The sequence below is a fragment of the Panthera leo genome, chromosome A1 (assembly GCF_018350215.1).
Source record: "Panthera leo isolate Ple1 chromosome A1, P.leo_Ple1_pat1.1, whole genome shotgun sequence".
NCBI lineage: Eukaryota > Metazoa > Chordata > Mammalia > Carnivora > Felidae > Panthera > Panthera leo.
This window is the reverse complement of record NC_056679.1, coordinates 133,572,876-133,594,841: the sequence shown is the minus strand read 5'-3', so window position 1 is coordinate 133,594,841 and position 21,966 is coordinate 133,572,876. Positions and strand designations below refer to the sequence as shown.

The 21,966-nt window shown below is 39.2% G+C and overlaps 1 protein-coding gene across 2 annotated transcripts in view; it reads right to left on the bottom strand.

Annotated features, from left to right (window-relative positions):
* MAST4 (microtubule associated serine/threonine kinase family member 4) overlaps nucleotides 1-21,966 on the bottom strand; it is a 563,401-nt gene that overhangs the window by 370,605 nt on the left and 170,830 nt on the right. For both annotated transcript variants that reach the window (XM_042940435.1, XM_042940432.1), the window contains exon 3: nucleotides 19,250-19,374. In XM_042940435.1, the coding sequence (XP_042796369.1) occupies nucleotides 19,250-19,374 (125 nt within the window). The remainder of the gene's footprint in view (nucleotides 1-19,249; nucleotides 19,375-21,966) is intronic.

The following is a 21,966-nucleotide window of genomic DNA, read 5'->3' as shown; positions in this document are numbered from 1 at the left end:
AGCCCACTTGGACACAGAATAATATACTCAAATGCGCTTTTACTTATCAATAAAAATAAGTTCCAGATTACAGATTTAAACATTAAAAATTCATCCATAAAAGTAAGAAAGTATGAGACACAGTGTTAGAATCTGAGAAGAAAAAATACCTATCTAGGCACGATACGAGATCCAGAGCCATTTAAATTACTAATTTGGACAAGTGTCTGCAAAACTAACAGAGGGGGAAAAAAGAAAGAAAACACAACCAAACAATAGTAAGAATGGGAAAGGAATCAAAACTACAGCTGCCAAGCCATACACATCATTTGCAAATAGAATAACCAGATACACACAAAACTATTAAATACCATAGTGACTTGGGGCGCCTGGGTGGCTCAGTCGGTTGAGTGGCCGACTTCGGCTCAGGTCATGATCTCGCGGTCCGTGAGTTCGAGCCCCGCGCCGGGCTCTGTGCTGACCGCTCAGAGCCTGGAGCCTGTTTCAGATTCTGTGTCTCCCTCTCTCTGACCCTCCCCTGTTTATGCTCTGTCTCTCTCTGTCTCAAAAATAAATAAAACGTTAAAAAAATTAAAAAAAAAATAAATACCATAGTGACTCAAGAAGAAATTAAAAATCTGATGTGTCCAATAACTAATTAAAAATGGGATCAGGCAGAAATGCCCCATGAAAGAAATTATCAGTCAGGTCCAGACTCCTTTTTAGGTAACATTCAGAACAGTCCAGAAAGAAATCAATCCAGTCTTAAACAAACTCCTTCAGAGATTAGACAAAGAAGGAACTGTTCCTGTCATAGATAAAATTATGGTTTAGCAAGCACTTCCTCTCTCCTACTGACGCTGGATTTACTCACGTGACTGGCTTTCGCCAATGGGTAGAAGGGAGACTGGGCTGTTTTGAGCCTAACCCTTAAGTAGTCAGTATTTCTCTTCCTCCCTCTAGGAGTTTCCAACTTCCATTAGGAGAAAACCATTCCACAGGCAAGTGCTCCCCTTCATGCTGGGTCCCACAGTAGTCCATGCAAGGCAGACAGGGCTCTGAACTACCGATTAGAGCCAAGCCAACTCATACATCCACAGTCCAAAACCCGAGCCAACCCACAGACCCGCAGCAAGAAATAAATACTACTGACAAGTGCCACAGAGCAAGTGACTTGGTATGCACCCTTATTGTAGTATCACAGGAATGATGGATATATTCCTAATTCATGGTGTTGAGCTAACATAACCTAAGGAAAGCACCAGCTAATACCATGAATAAACACAGCAAAAACCTAAACAAAACAGTAGAATGAATGTACAGAAGTATTTTTTAAAGTTATTTGCCGTGACAACGTTGCATTTTTTTTCAAAAGTGTCATATCAATAACATTAACAAATACGAAAAAAGAATTGGTATTAAAAAAAAAAAAACAAAAAAAAATAACATGCTTCACCTGATAAAGAGGTTCCAAAATAAAAAACAAAAACAAAGTCTCCAAAGCATTCATCATACGTAATATGAAATGTTCAAAACACTCCCTTTGTGTTTAAAAACAAGACAAGGATGCATGGTATGACTCCCTTTCCACATAATCCTGGAAGTACTGGTTAGTGATGTAAGATTTTTAAAAGAGAAATAAAAGCTATAAAGACTGGAAAAGGAAGAAACAAAGCTGTTATTATTTGTACATCATCAGAGTCTACAAAAGCCCCCCGTCCCACCAATCTACAGATCTGTAAAGATCAGAAAAGATTAGCAAGCTTAGTTAATTTAAAATATCAGGGGCGCCTGGGTGGCTCAGTCGGTTAAGCGTCCGACTTTGGCTCAGGTCACGATGTCGCGGTATGTGAGTTCGAGCCCCGCGTCGGGCTCTGTGCTGACTGCTCAGAGCCTGGAGCCTGTTTCAGATTCTGTGTCTCCCTCTCTCTCTGACCCTCCCCCGTTCATGCTCTGTCTCTCTCTGTCTCAAAAATAAATAAGTGTTAAAAAAATTTTTTTTTAAATATCAAAAGCCAGTTCAGTTTCCATACATTAGCAAACAGGTATACATTTTTATTTTTGAAAGATGCTATTTAAATTCCTAAGAATAAATCTAATGGAGGATATACAAATTCGTTCTGTAGATGAGAACACTTAAAAAGCCCTAAGTCAATGGAGCAATATACTACACTCTAGAATAGTAAAACTGAACATCATAAAAATGTCAATTTCCCAAATTGATCTCTGGATTTAACGTATTTCTAATCAAAATCTAATTAGCTTGCAGAATTTCACTAGTGAATTTACACAGAAGATAAAAATGCCAAAACAGCCAACACTCATAAAGAACGTGAAGAAACTTTCTTGACCAATTAGTAATAAGACTTTCGAAGTTACAGGAATAAAGAAAAGTGTGATGTAGGCACAGAAGCAGGCAAATATGCCCACTGCAAGAAAGAGAAGCCCAGAAATAGATACACAAAAAATACCAAGTACTTAGCAGTTAGTTCTGATGTATGTTAGGTCATATTCTTTTTTTTTTTTTTTTTTTTTTTTTTTTTTAAATTTTTTTTTTCAACGTTTTTTATTTATTTTTGGGACAGAGAGAGACAGAGCATGAACGGGGGAGGGTCAGAGAGAGAGGGAGACACAGAATCGGAAACAGGCTCCAGGCTCCGAGCCATCAGCCCAGAGCCTGACGCGGGGCTCGAACTCACGGACCGCGAGATCGTGACCTGGCTGAAGTCGGACGCTTAACCGACTGCGCCACCCAGGCGCCCCTGTTAGGTCATATTCTTGAAGTGTTATGACAAACGCAGGATTAACTATTCTCATTTTACTGATGAAGACACCAGGGCTCAAGGAGGTTAAGGGACAATTGCCCAGAACTATGGAGCTGAGTACTAGAATTCAGTCTTAACTTTCCCAACCCTAAACATGCCAGTCTTTTTCATCATCATCTGCTATTTTTTAAAGTCAGTAAATAAACCAAGACAGGACCTATATACTAAGGATAACAGGAGCTCCTTAAATGCTGAACAAAAATATTAGCAAAAAGTAGGCAAAACACAGCATCTGCCAGCAGAATTATGCAGTGATCATTATAAGAGGGGTTTAAAAGAAACACTCTTCCCCTCTGAGCACATCACACTAGATAGAGCCAGATGATGGATTGGGTATATATACTGAAAAGGATATACATACTGCAAGTCCTACAGAATTAAGGTCAGGGTACCGTAAGTGACGGGCTGATTTATGTGGGTCACAACTTGGGGGGGGGGGGGGGGGGCGGGAACCCAGACACACTCCAATTACAACAGAAACACTCACATCAAAACTTTCAATGGAAAAAAATATAGGGACACCTGGTGGCTCACTCAGTTAACCGTCGGACTCTTGATTTCGGCTCAGATCATGATCTCGCAGTCATGAGACTGAGTCCTGTGTTGGGCTCCATGCTGAGCATGGAAACTGCTTAGATTCTCTGTCCCTCCCTCTGCCCCTCTCCCCCGACTAGTGCCCTCTCTCTCCCTCTAATACACACACACACACACACACACACACACACACACACACATTATATACACACACATTGACATAACATACATATACTAAAAACCTTAAAAAAACTACAGAGACCACAACTCTCTCTTCAAGTAGATATGGTCCTAAAATCATCAGGAAAAGGCATATATAACACTCTACATACATAAGAAGTGGTGAGGATTTTAAATCAACAAAAGAAACGCTATTTCTTTTAAAGGAACTATAAGAGAAAGTAAATTAGGAACACTATGTCCCATAACGTTTATTTCCAAAGAACCATAATTCTTTAGCTAGACCCTCAAATACTTAGTTTACTTATGTGAAATTCCTATTAAAATGTTTTATGTTCCTGGCTTACTTAAAAGCTTGATTTTTCTAGTAGTTTATGTCTAGCTTCCACAAATACAGAGAATCATGCTTTAAATAAAAATGAAATACAAGAAAAATGGTATTTTAAAGAATGGAAATCAAATTGAAATCTAAATTGCAAATCATCTAACATGTATAAGAAAGCTAAATTACAACTTCAAGAAATGCTGAGAGGGAGTATATTTTTAAGGTTCATAAACCAAACGATAATATTAATTGCAATAAGAAGGCTTATTTAAATGAAAAGCCCAAAACTAAGGATTTCGTAAGCAATGTTCCTAATTTATATGCTTAACATGCTAACATTTGTTTCTGCCTTTTCCATAGCCAACCAATTAGAGCATATTTCTAAAGAACCAATTTCATTTGCAGGCAATTATTTGTTATCTTAGCTATAATTCTGCAGCTTTTCAAGCAACAAATGAATGAATGTCTTACATCTGGAGAAGAAAACACAAAAAGTGATGGTATGATGTTTGAATACATACAATTACTGGCATGTTACATTCTAATTAACATCATTAGCTCTGCAACAGTTCTCACAGTAACTGTCAACATTTGTGTCAATTTAGTAGCAGTCAATGGCATGTGTAGCAAAGACCTGCTACTCCTTCCATTTACAAATAAAATTTAAAAAACCTTTCCTAAAAAGAAAAGGCAGCCTCGCTGAACATTCAAAACATCATTTAATCAATAAAACTCTACCGTAGCAGGTTTAGAAGGCAGACCTTGTAGTTTATTCCAAGAATCTACAAAGTACAATATGGACGCCCCAGGGGTACACAATATAACCCATTTGGGTTTAGGGGGAAAATGTAAGAGTACTGGATGCCGTTTTCTGTGTTTCTTCTTTTTTGGGGATTTTAGTACATTTCCTAAGTTGACATTCAGGCTGATGCTCAGCAGATACACACTATTTCTGATGGCTAAAATACTTCCTCACAAGTTAGCCAATAGTCACTGCCTCAGGCACTCCACATAAACTCCACCTTACCCATTACCTATCCGAGGACTCCCCGTACTTCTCTGTGATATGACAGCTATATGGTTAAAGTTGGCAAACAGAGCTGCCTCCAGACCCCTGCTAAAACCCTACAGGAAATGTTCCAACAGCTTCCTAGTAAAGATTCACAGGTTGATGATTTTTTTAATACCTCCTCTAAGTACATGTAAATAATTTTAAAATATATTCATATAGTAGGGAGGTGCGCTCAAAAATGCTTCACTGACAGTGTGAGCCAGCAAAAATGTTAGAATCCCAAAGGCAGGCTCTCTGTTACAACTTCATAAATGATAGCGAAATTTGGCCATGGCAAAAAATGAAGGCAAAATTAACAGTACATTCAAATAGATGTTGCTATTTCAAAGGCCTGGATACAAGGGCACTGTGGTAAGTAGTATACAAAGTGTCAACTCAAAAGAAAGCAACTTATGTATTTGATAAAAAATAAGACTCTTGAAGACCAAGATCCTGATAAGCCTTTTCTGTAATCTAATGAGGGAAATGAAAAAAAAAAAAAAAGTAGTTGGGGTTTCCTTTTTTTTTTTTTTTTTTTGGTTGCCTTTCTACTTTTGTTTCAGGATATCATCCCTAAAAGTTTACTTCCTGTTAAAAATACCAGTTTACACTTTTTCTTAACTTTTAATTTCAAACAAGCTTCATGTATTATAAACTATCCTATAGAAAAGAGAGTAGGCCTACAGCTGTCTGAAAATAATCAGAGACAACCTTATCTTTGCAAGACCACTTTCATCAATTCCTTAAATCATAAACTTCAGGCATGCATTTAATAAAACTTAAGTTCCCTGGTTTAATAAATACGTGAGCTTACTCCTCTTGAACAAAATGGTACCAGTTAACATCACTGTGCTCTTCTCATGTGCTTCCTGATGTCAGCAACAACCACAAAAAAATAGGCACCATTAATATTCCCATTTTTCAGAGTCACAGGGAGGTTATGCTCCTTGGTCAAAGGGACACAACTATTAAGTACTCAAGTCCAGATTCCAACCTAGGCAGCCTGGCTCTGGAGCTCATGCTCTTAAGCATTCCTCTTAACTGTTTACAGGAATTAAATTCCAAATCAAGGGCTTGTAAAAAAGGAACACCATTTAGATAAAGGCCACTGCAGTGCTCCATCTCTCTAGGCAAGGGAAAAGGGGTGACCTAAGGTATATACTATCCATAGATTCTCCAATTCCAGAATTCATTTTCAGAAACAAGTCTCTTGAAGGTCAATTAAAATGTAAAAAGGTGCTATGGACACACCTAATATCAATTTCATATTTCATTGAGTGTTATTTCTAAGAGGCCATCCCATGAATACTCTAGGCTCACTTGTTTATCAACTATAGATCATTATCCTGGCCCTTTCAGTAATCAGACCACTTGGGGACAAAAGAGGTTAGGAGGGGAAGATAAGCAAAAACACCCTTATAGTCCCATGTGATAAATGTTTTGTTTTTAGATATGCACAATTCAGAGAAGGCTGGGGTGGGGAGAGATGTCAGGGAAGGCTTCCCGGAAGAGACATTGTATGTGTACAGAGCTGTATTGGTCAGGCAAAAAAAAAAGAAGATACACAGTTATCCTCTTTCCAGAACAAGGATGGGCATGAGACTAGGAACATGATGTCCTTGGGAAATGGAAGATGGTTCACTACTGCCAAAGTTGTTTCACCAAACCTTAGAAGCACTTAAAGATGAGAAACTCATGACTTTCCATCACCTGAATCTGTCAAAAGATGTTTTCCAGAAAATAGGGGAAAGAAAGAAGTTTTTAAAAGTTTAATTAAGAACATTTTGATCAGAGCTGTGTAAAAAGAAGAGGCTCAAAGTTATCACTGCTTATGTCTAAGAATAAAAAAAGGGGGGGGGGGGGCCTGGATGGCTTAGTCAGTTAAGCATTCGACTTTGGCTCAGGTCATGATCTCATGGTTCGTGAGTTCAAGCTCCCCATCAGGCTCTGTGCTGACAGCTCAGAGCCTGGAACCTGGAGCCTGCTTCGGATTCTGTGTGTCTCTCTCTGCTCCTCTCCCACTCACGCTCTGCCTCTGTCTCTCAAAAAAAAATAAACATTTCAAAAAATTAAAAACAAAAAAGACATTCACGTATACAAACAAGAGCCCTGAACAATGAAGTATTTACATCACAAATAGCTGAGTTGAAATTGCACAGTGTCCCATTCTTTGTTTAAAAACAAATTAATAGTACCAGATCACAAAGAAAAGATACAATCCAGAAAGCCATTATTACCGTCTAGCCATGGAATCCAACAAAAATTAAGAATTATTTCCTTTTGACTAAAATACCTTCAGATAACAGACTTTGCAGCTGGGAGATCTTCTAAGTAAACAGGACATTCTTCTTACTAACAGACAGACAGCAGTGGTCTTTCAAGATCCACATTAAGTCAGAAACCATTCTGTCACTCACAGCCATAAGCCTCTGGCTCTTCATGTGGTCCTTTGCTTCTGTGACTATTCTAGAAACACTGTACTAAGAAAAAACAACATTGTTCACACCACACTGTCCATTTTTATCTACCACTCCCAGCCTGTTTCATTACATACTTAATTCCACTACACCTTGAGGCTTGCCTGACGATCCTTGCTAGAGCCCTGTAGCCCACATCCTTCTTCCAGATCTACAAATTCTCAAAACTGCACACTATCCAACACATTATTTCCTTCCACTTTGCTGGTTTCTCTCAAGTCTCATTTCAACTAGCTTTGAAGCTCCTTAAAAATGATGACGCATCACATCTTTATCAGGTACGTTTTATTTATTTATTTCAGTACAGTTGACAAACAATTTTACCTTAGCTTCAGGTGTACAACATAGTGATTCAATTTCTCAATACATTTTGCTATGCTCACCACAAGTGTAGCAACCATCTGTCGCCACAAAATACTATGACACTGTTATCAACTATAAGATCAACTATATGCTGTGCCTTTTATTTACATGACTTATTCGTTCCATAACTCGAAGCCTATATCTCCTTCACCCATGTTGCCCATCCTGCCATCCCCTTCCTTCTATTTCACTTTGCATAATACCCTCTAGCTGCATCCACACTGTCACAAATGGAAAGATGTCATCCCTTTTTTGGCTGAGTAATACTCCACTATGTGTGTGCACACGCACACTTATGTATGTGTTTGTGTGTGGACACCACGTCTCCTTTACCCATTCACCTAGTAATGGACATTTGGGTTGCTTCCATATCTTGGCTATTGTAAATAATGCTGCAATAAACATTGGGGTGCATATATCTTTTTGTATTGGTGCTTTCGTTTCCTGTGAATAAATATCCAGTAGTGGAATTACTGAATCATAGGGTATTTCTGTTTTTAATTTTTTGAGGAACCTCCGTATGGTTCTCCACAGTGGCCATACCAATTTACATTCCTACCAACAGCGCAGGAGGGTTCCTTTTTCTTCACATCCACACCAATATTTTGTGGGTTTTTTGTGCTTTTGATTTTAACCATTCTGTCAGGTATAAGGTGATATCTCATGTGGTTTTGATTTGCATTTCCCTAATGATTAGTGATGATATTGAGCATGTTTTATCTGTCTGTTGGCCATCTGTACATCTTCTTTAGAAAAATGTCTATTCAGACCCCCTGCTCATTTTTAATCACATTATTTGTGTTTTGTTGGTGTTGAGTTGTTAAGTTCTTTAGGGATCTTGGATATTAACCATTTATTAGATAAGTCCTTTGCAAATATCTTTTCACATTCAACAGGCTGCCTTTTAGTTTTGCCAATGATTTCCTTCATTGTACAAAAACGCTTTATTTTGATAGAGTCCCAATGGTTTGTTTCTGCTTTTGTTTCCCTTGCCTCAGGAGACATATCAAGAAAAATGTTGCTATTGCCCAGGTCAGCGACATGACATGTGTTCTATTCCAGAATTTTTACAGTGTGGGGTCTCACATTTAGGTCTGTAACTCATGTTGAGTTTATTTTTGTGTATGATGTTAGAAAGTGGTGCAAATTTCTCAGCACCATTTGTTGAAGAGACTGTCTTCCCCATTATAAATTCTTACCTCTCTTGTCTGAGATGAATTGACCATATAATTATGGGTTTATTTCTGGGCTTTTTATACTGTTACACTCGTCTATGTGTCCATTTGTGTGCCAGTACCATATGGTTTTGATTACTACAGCTTTGTAGTATATCTTGAAATCTGGAATTGTGACATCTCCAGTTTTGTTCTTCTTTCTCAAGACTGCTTTGGTTGTGTGGGGTGTTTCGTGGTCCTACTCAAATGTTACTGTGACTTGTTCCAGTACTATGAAATGTGCTGTTGGTATTTTCACAGGGATTGTGTTGTATCTGTAGATTGCTTTGGGGAGTACAGACATTTTAACAATATTATTTCTTCCAATCTGTGAAGTATCTTTCCATTTGTTTGTCTTCAATTTCTTTTATCAATATTTTATGGTTTTCACCTCTATAGTTAAGTCTATTCCTAGGTATTCTGTTCTTTTTGGTGCAAATGTAAATAGCACTGTTTTCTCAATTCCCCTTTCTGCTACTCTGTTATTAGTGTATAAAAATTATACCAATATCCGGGCATTAATTTTGTATCCTGCAACTTTGCTGAACTCATTTATTTCTTCTAAAAGTTTTTTGGTGAAGTCTTCAGAATTTTCTGTGTGCATTATCATGTCATGTGCAAACAATGACAGCTACCTTCTTCCTTACTAATATGGATGCCTCATTTCTTTTTCCTGTTTGCTTGTTGTAGCTAGGACTTCTGGTACTATATATAATAAAAGTGGTGAGAGTAGATATCCTTGTCTTGTTCCTGACCTTATGGGAAAAGGTCTCAGTTTTTTTCACCACTGAGTATGATGTGAGCTGTGAGTTTTTCACACATGGCCTTCATTGTGTTCAAGTATGTTTCCTTTAAACCCACTTTGTTTAAAGTTTTTACCATAAACGGAGGTTGAATTTGGTTGAATGCTTTTGCTACATCTGTCAAGATGATCATTTACTTTTTATCCTTTGTTTTGTTGATGTACTGTATTATAGTGATTGATTTGCAAATATTCAACCATCCTTGCAACCCAGAAACAAATCCCATTTGATCATGGTGATAATCCTTTTAACGTATTGCTGAATGTTGTTTGCTATTTTTTGAACATGAGGGTAATGCTGGCCTCATAGAAGTATTTGGAAGCTTTCCTTCCTCTTCTCTCCTTTTTTTTTTTTTTTTTTTTATGTAGGTTTTAATACCAATTGTATAAGAACTCCATTAATAGTCAATTAACTGATAAATGAGCATAACAAAATACACACAGATTTGGAATCCAACACTAGATTGATACTTCAGGTGTCAATGAACAAAAAATAAATGTATTCACCAATACCACTCATTCCACTAACCACCAAAATATATCTAAAAAATACAGCAGGAAAAGTATCAAGACATGCAAGCTTTTCCAGAGCCCCAATAACCAAAGTCTCCTAAGAAGTCTATTAAGTAAAATGATAACTTTACATTTTTTCCCAAGAAAGGAAATGTTACATCCCAATACCTTCTCTCTCAGAAACCACTGTCTAATTGCTATGAGCTTGTTGGGGTTTTTCCAGGGTTGCAGAATCTTTGTGACAATGAGACAATGAGACAGCAATGTCAGGGGCTGATATTTTATCAGGGGATCAAGAGCACAAGCTGTGTCACACCAGGAATTCACCAGAGCAGCATCTATCCACCAGTGCACCAACGGACACTTCCATGATGGCAGCCAGAACTGCTTGACCCCCTCTATCTCAGTCATTTCCCGAGACACAGGGCCCATTCAAATCATTGAGAGCCTAGCAATTCAACTAGTCCAGGCTCCAGGAAGCAGAACTACAGGAGCCTCGGAAAACTCTCAATTCTTACAATTACAGACCTAAACATTTATGAATAAACAACTATCATCTAAGCACTAAATATATATAAGGCAGTGCCCTTGGTGCTAAAAATTACAGTGCAGAGAAGACAGCTGAGATGCCAAGACTTGGCATTCTCTGGATCATCTCATAATGAACAGGTTAACGAACTCCTAAACAGGTATACTAGTTGGGTAAGTGGGTAATAAATGAAACTTAAGCTTTAACATACACACACAATGATATCTAAACATTTATATGGTATTACTGTTATAAATTCATTTAAATCCCCTGTATGATGTTAAGTAATTAAAACAGGGCACGCCTTCTGACTCTTGAAATTCCACAAGATATTTATGGGCACCATTCATCACACTGCCACTCAAATGACTTTGATAACAGGAAGTCCACACTTGACCAGTCTGTCCAGTCACACCCACATAGAGAGGTGCTTCAGCAGGCATCCATCCCGTCCTTCCCAGGAAGGATAACATACACACAAAGTCATGGCTATTTTTTAATCTTTGAAAATGTAAGGAAGAGAAAACTAAGAGGAGAAGTTTCAAGTGCCTACTTCTGGCTGCAATTTCATTTTAGAAAAAAAAAACCCTGCCTCTCCACCTGACAAAATAAGTAGTTTTTCACTCATTAATAGACTGAATCACAACACACTCAATATATGTTTTTCTGCTAATTATTCTCAGAGTACCCCAGCACGTTTAGAGTAAGGAGACACATTTAGAGTATCTCTTCACGGGGACAGGAGTTGGATTATAACAAGGATTTTATAGTTCAATTTTAATCTGATCTTTGATTTATAGACTCCTGTTAAACCAGCCACTCTGTGGATGGGCCCAGGTGAGCCTATAATGAGATTTATCTTCATGGATTAGGCCTGACCTATAATAATCTGCTCAGGGCTCCCTACTGCTATTTCAGCACTGAGTTATGAAAATTCATCCCTTCACTATAAACAGAACCTAGCTCAGAGGGTAATAACTCGGAGATGTATTACTCCTGGAATATAAGCACTCTTGAGACTCTGATTATAATGTCCACAGCTGAAGGCACTATTTCACAATTGAGATTACTACTTTCCAGATGAAAAAAATTCTGAACTATGGAATAATGCCTTCAGCCACATACACTGTAATCACACTCAGGAGTTCTTATATCCCAAGAGCAACACAGGTTACCAACAGTTGGTATGGTAAGCTGATTTAGGGAATGGAAGGAAGTTACAGGAAGAAGCAAGGATAAGCCTAACGTCACATTTGCTTTATCCAGAGGCTTTGATGTAAGAGTTCAACATGCCAAATAACCTTATCAACTTCACTAAAAACCTGACAAATTTACAATAGTTATTTTTCAAATAAACAAGCGAAGTTCTTTTTTTTTTTTTAACATGACAATGTTGACTGCTGGCCAGGGTGTAGTGAAATGCACTTCCTCAATATATGAATGCATAAGTCTGGACAGTGTTCATAGAAACAATATTTAGCAGAAGTACAGAGAACTTTCATAATGCTCACATCCTTTGCCACAGCGATTCTACTCCAAGAAGTTACCCTGGAAACGTAATTAGAGGTGAACCAGGACTTATTAAAAGCCTGTTCAGCACCATTATCTGCAATAGGAAAAACTTGGAAATAACCTAAAGGGAGAAATTTTGAGAAATCCACACATTCAAGTATTATCCAGCCTTTAAATTATTGAGTCACAGTGGGTAAGAAGAAATGCTAACTCATAGTTGTATTCTACAACTTTTGTTAAGCAATCTATCCAAGGGCATTCAAATTGTTCCTCCATCAATATTTAACAGATCCTCTCTCGGAGTTAACTAATTGGACTTCAGCTCAGGTTTTTGTTTTTGAGCTATAAGGCTAATGAAGTATTGATATAATATTAAATGACTGCAAATAAAGTCCGTACTCTAAATAAATGCTGACATTATGCCAGTGCATTGTGAATGAATTAAAAAGGAAAAATGCACTTTTGCATACATTTAGTGAATTTTCCCTGACTCTTCATAATGCATTTTTGCAAATGGAAAAGATGAATATTCATCAACCCTCTTTGAATCTATTACAGTTTAAATAGTTTTGTCTTAATATTCATAGTACATCATGAAATGTAATTTTTTCATTAAAAGAAATGGATACTATGTCAAAAAAAGGGTCACTGAAGAAACATAAAATTATACCACTGAACCTAACAGTAAGAGTTGAAGAGCATTATCTGAAAGCACTTCCCTCTTTCAAAACCGTTAGCTATTCTAGCAAGTATCTTCTCCCAGGTTGTCCTGTTGATGAATACTAAGTGAAAATGAGCAAGAAAGAAACAAGCTGGTTCACCAACATGCAAGAGGGACAAAAAGGTTACACTATGGCTCATTATCAGGTGATCTGAGAGAAAGGGCTCATTTCCCTCCTTGCTGATAATACCACTCATCTAAGCCTGACAACCCCAAGGAAACATCTTTCTGATCAACCCCAGGTAGACCAACATCAGCATTTCCTAAGTGACAGGCACCAGACAAAGGACTGCCCATGAGTTGGCTCATGTAATCCTCACAATAACCTGAGGAGGTTACAACCATTAGCCTCTCTTCACAGATGAGGAAACCAAGGCTTACACAGCTATTAAGGACTAGAGAGTGGAGATGATCTCTTAACCACTCTGCTTTCCCCCCTCATTCCCTTTTTCCAACTTAACCACTAAAGTCTACTTCCTGAATGTCCTTTCCATGGTTAACTGCTCTCTGGCTTGAAGAGCTTCTTGATTAGGCTAAACAGTATAAACCTGGGGCACCTGGGTGGCTCAGTCCGTTGAGCATCCAACTCTTGGATTCAGCTCAGGTCATGATCTCACAGTTCATGGGTTCAAGCCCTGCATCGGGCTGTGCACTGACAGTACAGAGCCTGCTTGGAATTCTCTCTGTCCTCTCTCTCTGACCTTCCCCACCCCCTCTCTCAAAATAAATGAACATTTTTTTAAAGTTTAATAAATAAATAAATACAAAAAAATAACATAAGCCTAAAAAGTTTATCACAGATTAAAAATGAGCACACAAACAAACAAACAAAAAAACCAACAACCCATTCTAGGGCATTGAAAACATACAGAAAGGAAATATTTTCGCTTCTGCATTCTTCAAGTCCTCAGTGGGCACCTACTATGTGCCAGCACTATTCTACGTCCTGGGAAGACAGCTGGGAAAACAGAAAATCTCTTTACTCTCATTAATTTTTCATTAGAGTAGTTAATAGATATGTAATAAGATAAGCCAATCGTGTAGCATACTGAATGGGAATAAAGCTAAGGAGTAAATCAGAGTGTCCAGCATGCAATGTGGGGGAACTGTTTCAAACAACATGGCCAAGGAAGACCTCAACAAGAGAAAATGTATTACGGGCATGAGCAGAGGAGGCTCAAGATTCAAATCAAACAGAAAACAGGGGAAAAACACTGTAAACTAGTTTTTACCATGTTTCTACCATCTGTCCATTACTCCAAAGTACAAAAGAAGTGAGGATTTCATTTGAGGGCCACATATATTATTTTTAAACTGTAATCACCAAGGCTTACAACCTTATTTTCCTACAGAAAAATAAGTTACCACTGGTCCTGCTTTTGTCTCTTGAAATTTCCATCTTTCTTGCCAGAAAGCAGCATCTGTATAAATCCCCCTGCTTTTGACAACTCTGACTTCTTTGATAAACTACCCATGTGTGTGGGGAGGGACAGAAAGATGGAAGAAGCAAATGGGGAAATGAGTTTTCCCCTCTTCAGATTAATGTATATGAAGTATACATCTGACACTTCATCAGCACTCCCGGCTGGTGTCCCAGCAGGCGGACACTGGCTAAGCATGTATCCTGCCAGCTACCAGGCTACTTAGGATGAATTGGCAACATGCCATTTATCTGAAATGCCCAATGTGTCTGGGAGAGGGAGCACAACTACATTTAGCATTGCCAAGGAAAACTAGATACTTCAGGCTAGGAATTAATCTCCTCCTTGAGAAGGTAGTTAGCATTACCCTCAAGCGTGCCTATGGCATTTAAATCACTATAGGTCATGCATTTACTAAAATTCATACCTACCAAACCACGAGGCCTTCATTTATATCTTACTAACATATCAATACCTCTCAGGTTGAGAGTATGTACTTTTCAGAAATGTTTATTGTTGTGTTGAACAGGAAATTCTGTTTTATCAAGTGCAGTGCTGTCATTTGGACATAAATCACTTGGATTCCAGTTTTTCCAATTTTTCCACACTTGACGACACACATTGCTTCAACTTACTTCTTCCATGGACCCACAAAACAGTGAAATCAACGGGACCATATGAGGTCTCCTTACAAGCATATTAACCACATTTTCTTGAATGTGGACAGTGATCCTCTCTTGACGAACTGGGTCACCCTATTTTTTGAGTGGCTGGTGTGAAACTACATGGAATTTGGCTCATTACATGGACTTCAAGGCTAACGGCAAATGTAACACACAGAACGACAAAAACAAAGAGGTATTTAGATGGATGGTCTTATTAGGCCACCCGTTCCAGCACACAGAATTGCAACATCACTCTTGCCTTGCAACTAAAGCCATCTGTCACTTTGTGGGAATAATTATTTGTTCCATCAACCATATTTATTGAATGCTTCCCACATGCAAGGAGTTGTGCCAGGAGCAGTGAGGTCCAGATTCAGAGGAGACAGGAATTCTGCCCTCAAGGAGCCTGCAGTCTAGCAGCGGGTATTAGGGACCAACACAAAGAACTAAAACCAATGTGCACAATGGTAAACAAGAGTCAGGAGGAAGGGTGATTTATAGCCCTGAGATGGGGTGGGGGGCTCTGAGATGGGGGAGCGGGGAGGGAGGTGGCAAGGGGATTGAGGATAGTGGCCTGGAAAGAGGATCAGGGTGAAGCACATTGTACTGTTCAGTGCACCACGCTAAACATCACTTTTTGAGAAGGAAAAGGGAAAAAAGGAAAAAGGAAAAAGTAAGTTCTAGTAAGTGGACATTTCCACCTCCGGAGCATCATTCTCTATCACTACAGAGATAGATAGTTGTAATCAGGAAGATAATTTAGATGTCATCCAATCCAAGAAACAGCAAACAGATTAACCGTAATGGTTCTGCAAAGGGTATCCAAAGCCAAAAAAGTCATTAACCTGGACTGAGTGACATACCGAAATCAGCAATATGGCCAGAAATGTGGGCAGATCGCAGAACTATGAGGAAAATAAGATGGTACTCTGCCTGGCAGCTCTCCTCCAGCTGTCACTGCTCTTTCAACAGTGGAACAGGAGGGCGGGTGCAAGGGGAGATGACTTGGTCAAACAGCCCGCAAACAGTTTTCCTTAAACTATAATCAGGAAGCAATGAAACCTCTAAAGGAAAGATATGATGAAAGTTACATTTTAAACTTTCACTGTCCGGCATAAATGGTTAACCATAGTCTGGCTTCTGTACTCAAGCTTACCCATAATAGGTTAGCAACAGAAGTAATTACACTGCTAACATTTGAGACTTGTTATGTGCCAGGTACTATTTTAAGTTTGCTCTCGATGGTATTTTAGCACTTTTTCTAGTTTTGCTCTCAAGCAAACAGTGGAAAAACTTGCAGGGCAGATAAGCCAGTAATTTAATGACACTTTGCTAAGAATCTCATCAGACAGATTTTAGAGAGTACTCTTTTGTATTTTCTATTAATAGCTCTCTTTATCTTTTTATCTTATTCCCAAGCCTTAGGTCACCTGACATGTGTTTTAAGAATGAATGAATCAGTTTCTGTTTCTGACTATGTGACTACCAGTATTACGTAAGATATATTCCCTTTAACAGTGCTTTTTAATCAGAATAATTTACTTGGCAATAAACATACAGGATTACTAACTAAGTGTTAAGAGTAATATTGCAGTGACCAAAAAACACTTCTGTTTAAAAAAAATCACTGGGACACCTGGGTGGCTCAGTTGGTTAAGCGTCCAACTTCAGCTCAGGTCACAATCTCTCGGTTTGCGGATGGGTTAGAGCCCTGTGGATTTGAGTTGGGCGCTGTGCTGACAGCTTGGAGCCTGGATCCTGCTTAGGATTCTGTGTCTCCTTCTCTCTCTGCTCCTACCCTGCTTGCTCGCTCGCTCTCGCTCTCTCTCTCAAAACAATAAATATTAAAAAAAATTTTTTTAAACCACTAATTCTGAGGAATTTCCCTCTTTCCTTAAAAAGTAAACACTTTCAGTAAAATAAGCTTTTAATATAATTGCCCAAGAAGAAAAACTAAAATTGAACTTGGGGATGGAATGAAGGCAAATGCTAACTACTATCGTTGTAAACATACCTTTAAATATAAGTCTCCAAATTTTCATGAGAGGAAAAAGATGAACTTTGATTTGAAAATCATAGTCAATTTTGAAGTCATAAATTTTCTGAAAGACACTTTTTTAGGGATAACTATTCACTATGTTCATAATCTTTATTATTCTAGAAGCAAAATCAGGGAATCCCGAAGTTGAATTCCAGAGACTGATTCAATACCTCTTTTCATCTTGCAGGTACAGCTGAGTTGATAAAATCTGAGAAAGTAAGTGATCTGCCCAAGTTTATACAGCTACCTAATGGCAAAAGCAAGACTAGAATCTCAACCTAAATCAAATCTCCCTGATTACTGAATAATTCTCAAATATCCAACTTATTCATTACCAATGCATAAGATTACAAGGCACCGCAATGCACTCATTTATTATTTGCATTATCATCAGTAAAACATGTTTAAAAACCTATTCCCATACCATACAACTCTACCACCAGAGCAAAAGTAACTTGTACAGACTTCTAGGCTGTGCCAAAGGTTGAAGTAGAGAAGTAATACACCCAGGAGAAAAAAAAAATTCTAGTAAGCATTGTGATTGAAAATAAAGATGAAGGGCACCTAGGCAGCTCAGTCAGCTAAGCATCTGATGGGCTCAGGTCATGATTTCATGGATCTTCAGTTCAAGCCCCACGTTGGACTCTGTGCTGACAGCCCGGAGCCTGGAGCCTACTTTGATTTCTGTGTATCTCTCCCTCTCTTTGTCCCTCCCCTGCTCAGGCTCTGTCTCTGTCTCTGTCTCTCTCTTCAAAATAAACAGTAAAAAAAGAAAAAAAAAATTTTTTTAAAGAAAATAAAGATGAACACTGAAAACACTGGAAAAAAAATTCAGGAGTCCAAACTAACATATATACAAATATGGGTGCCACCTGCCAAGTGGTAAATGCGGATCAAGTGCTGAGGTTGGAATAATCACCATTTTCAATCACTACCAAAACCAAACAAACAAACATACAAACAAACAGGTGTCACCAATGGATGAGAAATCTAGGGGAAATTTTTGACCAAATACGTTCACATGGCCTGAAATCTATCTCTCTACAGAATGCTTATCGTTTGCAAGAGGAAAAAATCAAACCACGGTGGAGAAATTAAACACTGCCATGATGGGGGCGGGGGAGGGGGGGTGGCAAAATTAACATCACAATGAAGGGCAGACTGACTTCGGGGGCCTGCATGAGGCAAGCCCTGAAAGGAAACATCACCACCCATGTCCTATTCTGGCCTGGAATGCAAAATGTGACTTTCCCCAAGAGGAAACATTACACATATCAAACACGTGTAATATGAGAAACATTACATTTTTTTTCATTGGGAGAACTATAGTCTTCAAAAATGTCTGTGTCATAAAAGGCAAAGGAAGGCTGTGGCAACCTTCCAGATTGATAGAGACTGAATAGATATGACAATTAAATACAATATATGACCCCAGACTGAATCCTATACTGGAGGCTGAAGAAAAATGCCATACAGGACATTATCGTGCCAATTGATTAAACTGAAATACAGAATGGAGCATACATAAAAGGCTTATGGCAGCCATAAATTTGCCACTGTTCGTAACTGTGATAACAAATGGCCATAATACATACAGTTTACTCCCAAACAGTTCAAAAAATTATCTGAGTGTGTGGACATATATATGCATATACACACATAGGTATATATCTACATCGACATATATACAAGGAAGATAAAGCGAATTTGGCAAGAGATTAATAGCTGAATCAAGGTAAGGACCCACCATGTTCTACTGATTTTTCATATTCTTGCAACTTTTAGTAAGTTTGGAATTATTTTCAAATAAGGCATTTAAGACAAAAATCTCACAAATATTTTCATTTCTTTTGAGGGAAGAGGGGAGACAGTCAAGTAGAAACAAACGGTAAAGATTAGGCAGGAGGGATGGAGACAAGCCTTGGAAAAAATTAGCACACTCAGAGCAAAATATTGCACATTGCCAAATCTGTGCTTAACGTTAAATGTGGTTGTAAGTTCAAACCTAGTTAAACTCAATAAACTTAAAATAGTCCCCAGGGAGGTGGAGAGACGGTATCACCCGATGCTCTGCATAAAGAGGCAGAGGACACTCACCAGGCTGGCGGTGAGCGAGGGCGCAGACTGGCCCAAGGCCTGGCTGCGCATGCGCACGAGGTTGGACGTCTCCGCCGAGGTGGCCCAGGCCTGCCCTGCCACGGGGTTTGGAAGCAGGTACCGCCCTATGGGGGTGAAACAAGACAGTGTAAGCGGCAGGCAAAACATCAGTAATTCTGTGGCAAGGGCAAGTCCCTTCTTGGCCATCCTTCTAACCTGCTGCTGTCACACTCCTTACATTTATTAACAGCAACAAGGGTAATGCTGTTTTAATTAAGTCAGGAGATCCAGGGGCAAGTTGTGACCCTGATTTCCCACATAAACCCAAGTAAACCTCCTCCCCTCCAGCATCTGTACCTTTTGGCCAGCACAGGATAAAGCCCCTTGTTACTTCTGCCCATGCCATAGGAACTTGCCAAGGATGCATATAAACCCATAAAACATTCTCAGCATCACAGAAGGAAACATAAGCACGTTCAAACAAGGACTTTTTCAATATCTACTACGAAAAACTGATCTCAAAATCAACCAGAAAAAAGTCAACAAAATGGAGATCATGGTCAACAAAACAAAGAGTTGGAATTCTGTCAAGGTGAAATGGGGCTGGTGCCTCTTTCTCAAAGCTCCTCTGTCTGAAGAACTGATGGTCATCCAACCATGTCCACAGGACACACATGGTATTCATCTGCATAAATCAGGACATCAATGTCAGTCTAGGTTCACTGAGCAATTTACATCAACCTTGAACTCTAATGTATTGGTATGCCTTTAAAAGTCAAACAGTTGAACCAATTTACATTGCCTTACTTCCTCACCACAAGGACTGGACTAGTTATCAACACCCAAGAAATAAGACTCCTATTTTTTTTTTTTTTTTTTTTAGCATTTATTTATTTACTTTGAGAGAGACAGAGACAGCATGAGTGAAGGAAGGGAGAGAGAGAATTCCAAGCAGTCTCTGGGCTGCCAGCACAGAGCCCAATATGGGGCTCAAACCCATGAAGCCGTGAGATCATGACCTGAGCTAAAACCAAGAGTCAGACACTTAACCAACCGAGCCACCCAGGTGCCCCAAGAAATAAGGCTTCTTGACTTTAGGAAGTTAGGATGGATGTTAATATTCACACAGTAATGGAGCTCAGTTAAAGTAGAAACCATGATTGATTTTTATCCGTTTCACCCTAATACATGCACAACGACTGGCCATAGTAGGTGCTCATGAAATATCCACAGAACGATAAAAGAACAAATGGGCACGTCTTTCTCAAACAACAAACAGGCACAAAGAAAGGATGGCAGGCAACGTGGAGAACCTCATCCAAGGACTGGGGAGGGGAGGATCGGCATTCCAGCCACATACCTCTCAGATACATGGAAGAATGCATCACATGTGGCTGTTGGCCCTGCAGCCGAGACAATATGTGATTTTCCCCGGCAGATCTGTTCCTCGTAGTAGAGCCTCACTCTCTTCCTCAGGCATGCACCCCACAAGCCTATCCCACTGGTTAATAAGTGTTGCAATATAAAGTGATTTACTGGGGCGCCTGGGTGGCTCAGTCGGTTAAGCGTCTCCGACTTTGGCTCAGGTCATGATCTCGCGGTCCGTGAGTTCAAGCCCCGCGTCGGGCTCTGTGCTGACAGCTCAGAGCCTGGAGCCTGCTTCAGATTCTGTGTCTCCCTCTCTCTCTGACCCTCCCCCGTTCATGCTCTGTCTCTCTCTGTCTCAAAAATAAATAAACGTTAAAAAAAAAAAATTAAAAAAAAAATAAAGTGATTTACTAGCAGTGTGCATGGTAACTACCAGCACTATCCAAGTACAGTAGTGAGCTGCAGCTGCCATCACTGTCCATGCTACGAGGTCTAACTCTTGAATTCAAGTACTCTCACAAATGTGTATCTTTTTTTTTAATGCTACTTATTTTGGAGAGAGAAAGAGACAGACTGCAAGCAGGGGAGGAGCAGAGAGGGAGAGCGACACAGAATCTGAAGCAGGCTCCAGGCTCTGAGCTGCCAGCACAGAGCCTGATGCGGGGCTCGAACTCAAACTGTGAGATCATGACCTGAGCCCAAGCTGGATGCCCAACCAGCTGAGCCACCCAGGCACCCCAGAAATGTGTATCTTAATGGCAAAGGAAACACTTACTTTGCCAAAATTTCTCTTTTGCACCATTATATAGTGAAAGCACACCCTACAGAAAATGAGATCTGCTTCTGAGATCCCGATCTTGCCTCAGTGACAACAGAGAAGACGTTAGTCAACCTCTCCTGGACTTGGTTTTTCTGTCTCTAAAATGGAGAGAATGCGGTTGACTATTGTTGAGGGCATCAAAGAATTTTTTAACTAAAGCGCTCAGTAAACGTTAGCTATATAGTCCAAACAGTAGTAAAAATGGTAAGTATCATTTTCACGTGGATTTGGTTTCTTTTCACTCACAAATAGGTAACGTAAATATAAAGGAAAAAAGTCATCTAAAATCGCACCAGGGAAAACCACTATCAACATTTCAGTGATCTTCTGCCAGGCTTTCTTTCTGCAACCTGTATTTTCTTGCAAAAAGGGGATCATACTGATTTTTGTCCCCACATAAGAGATTATAAACTTTTCCAAACAAATAAATATGGCAAACACCCATTAATTAAAGCACAAACTCTACCACTGAAAATTCAAACATAATTACCCTCTGTGATTCTGGTCACCACCTCAAAAACATTCAGGT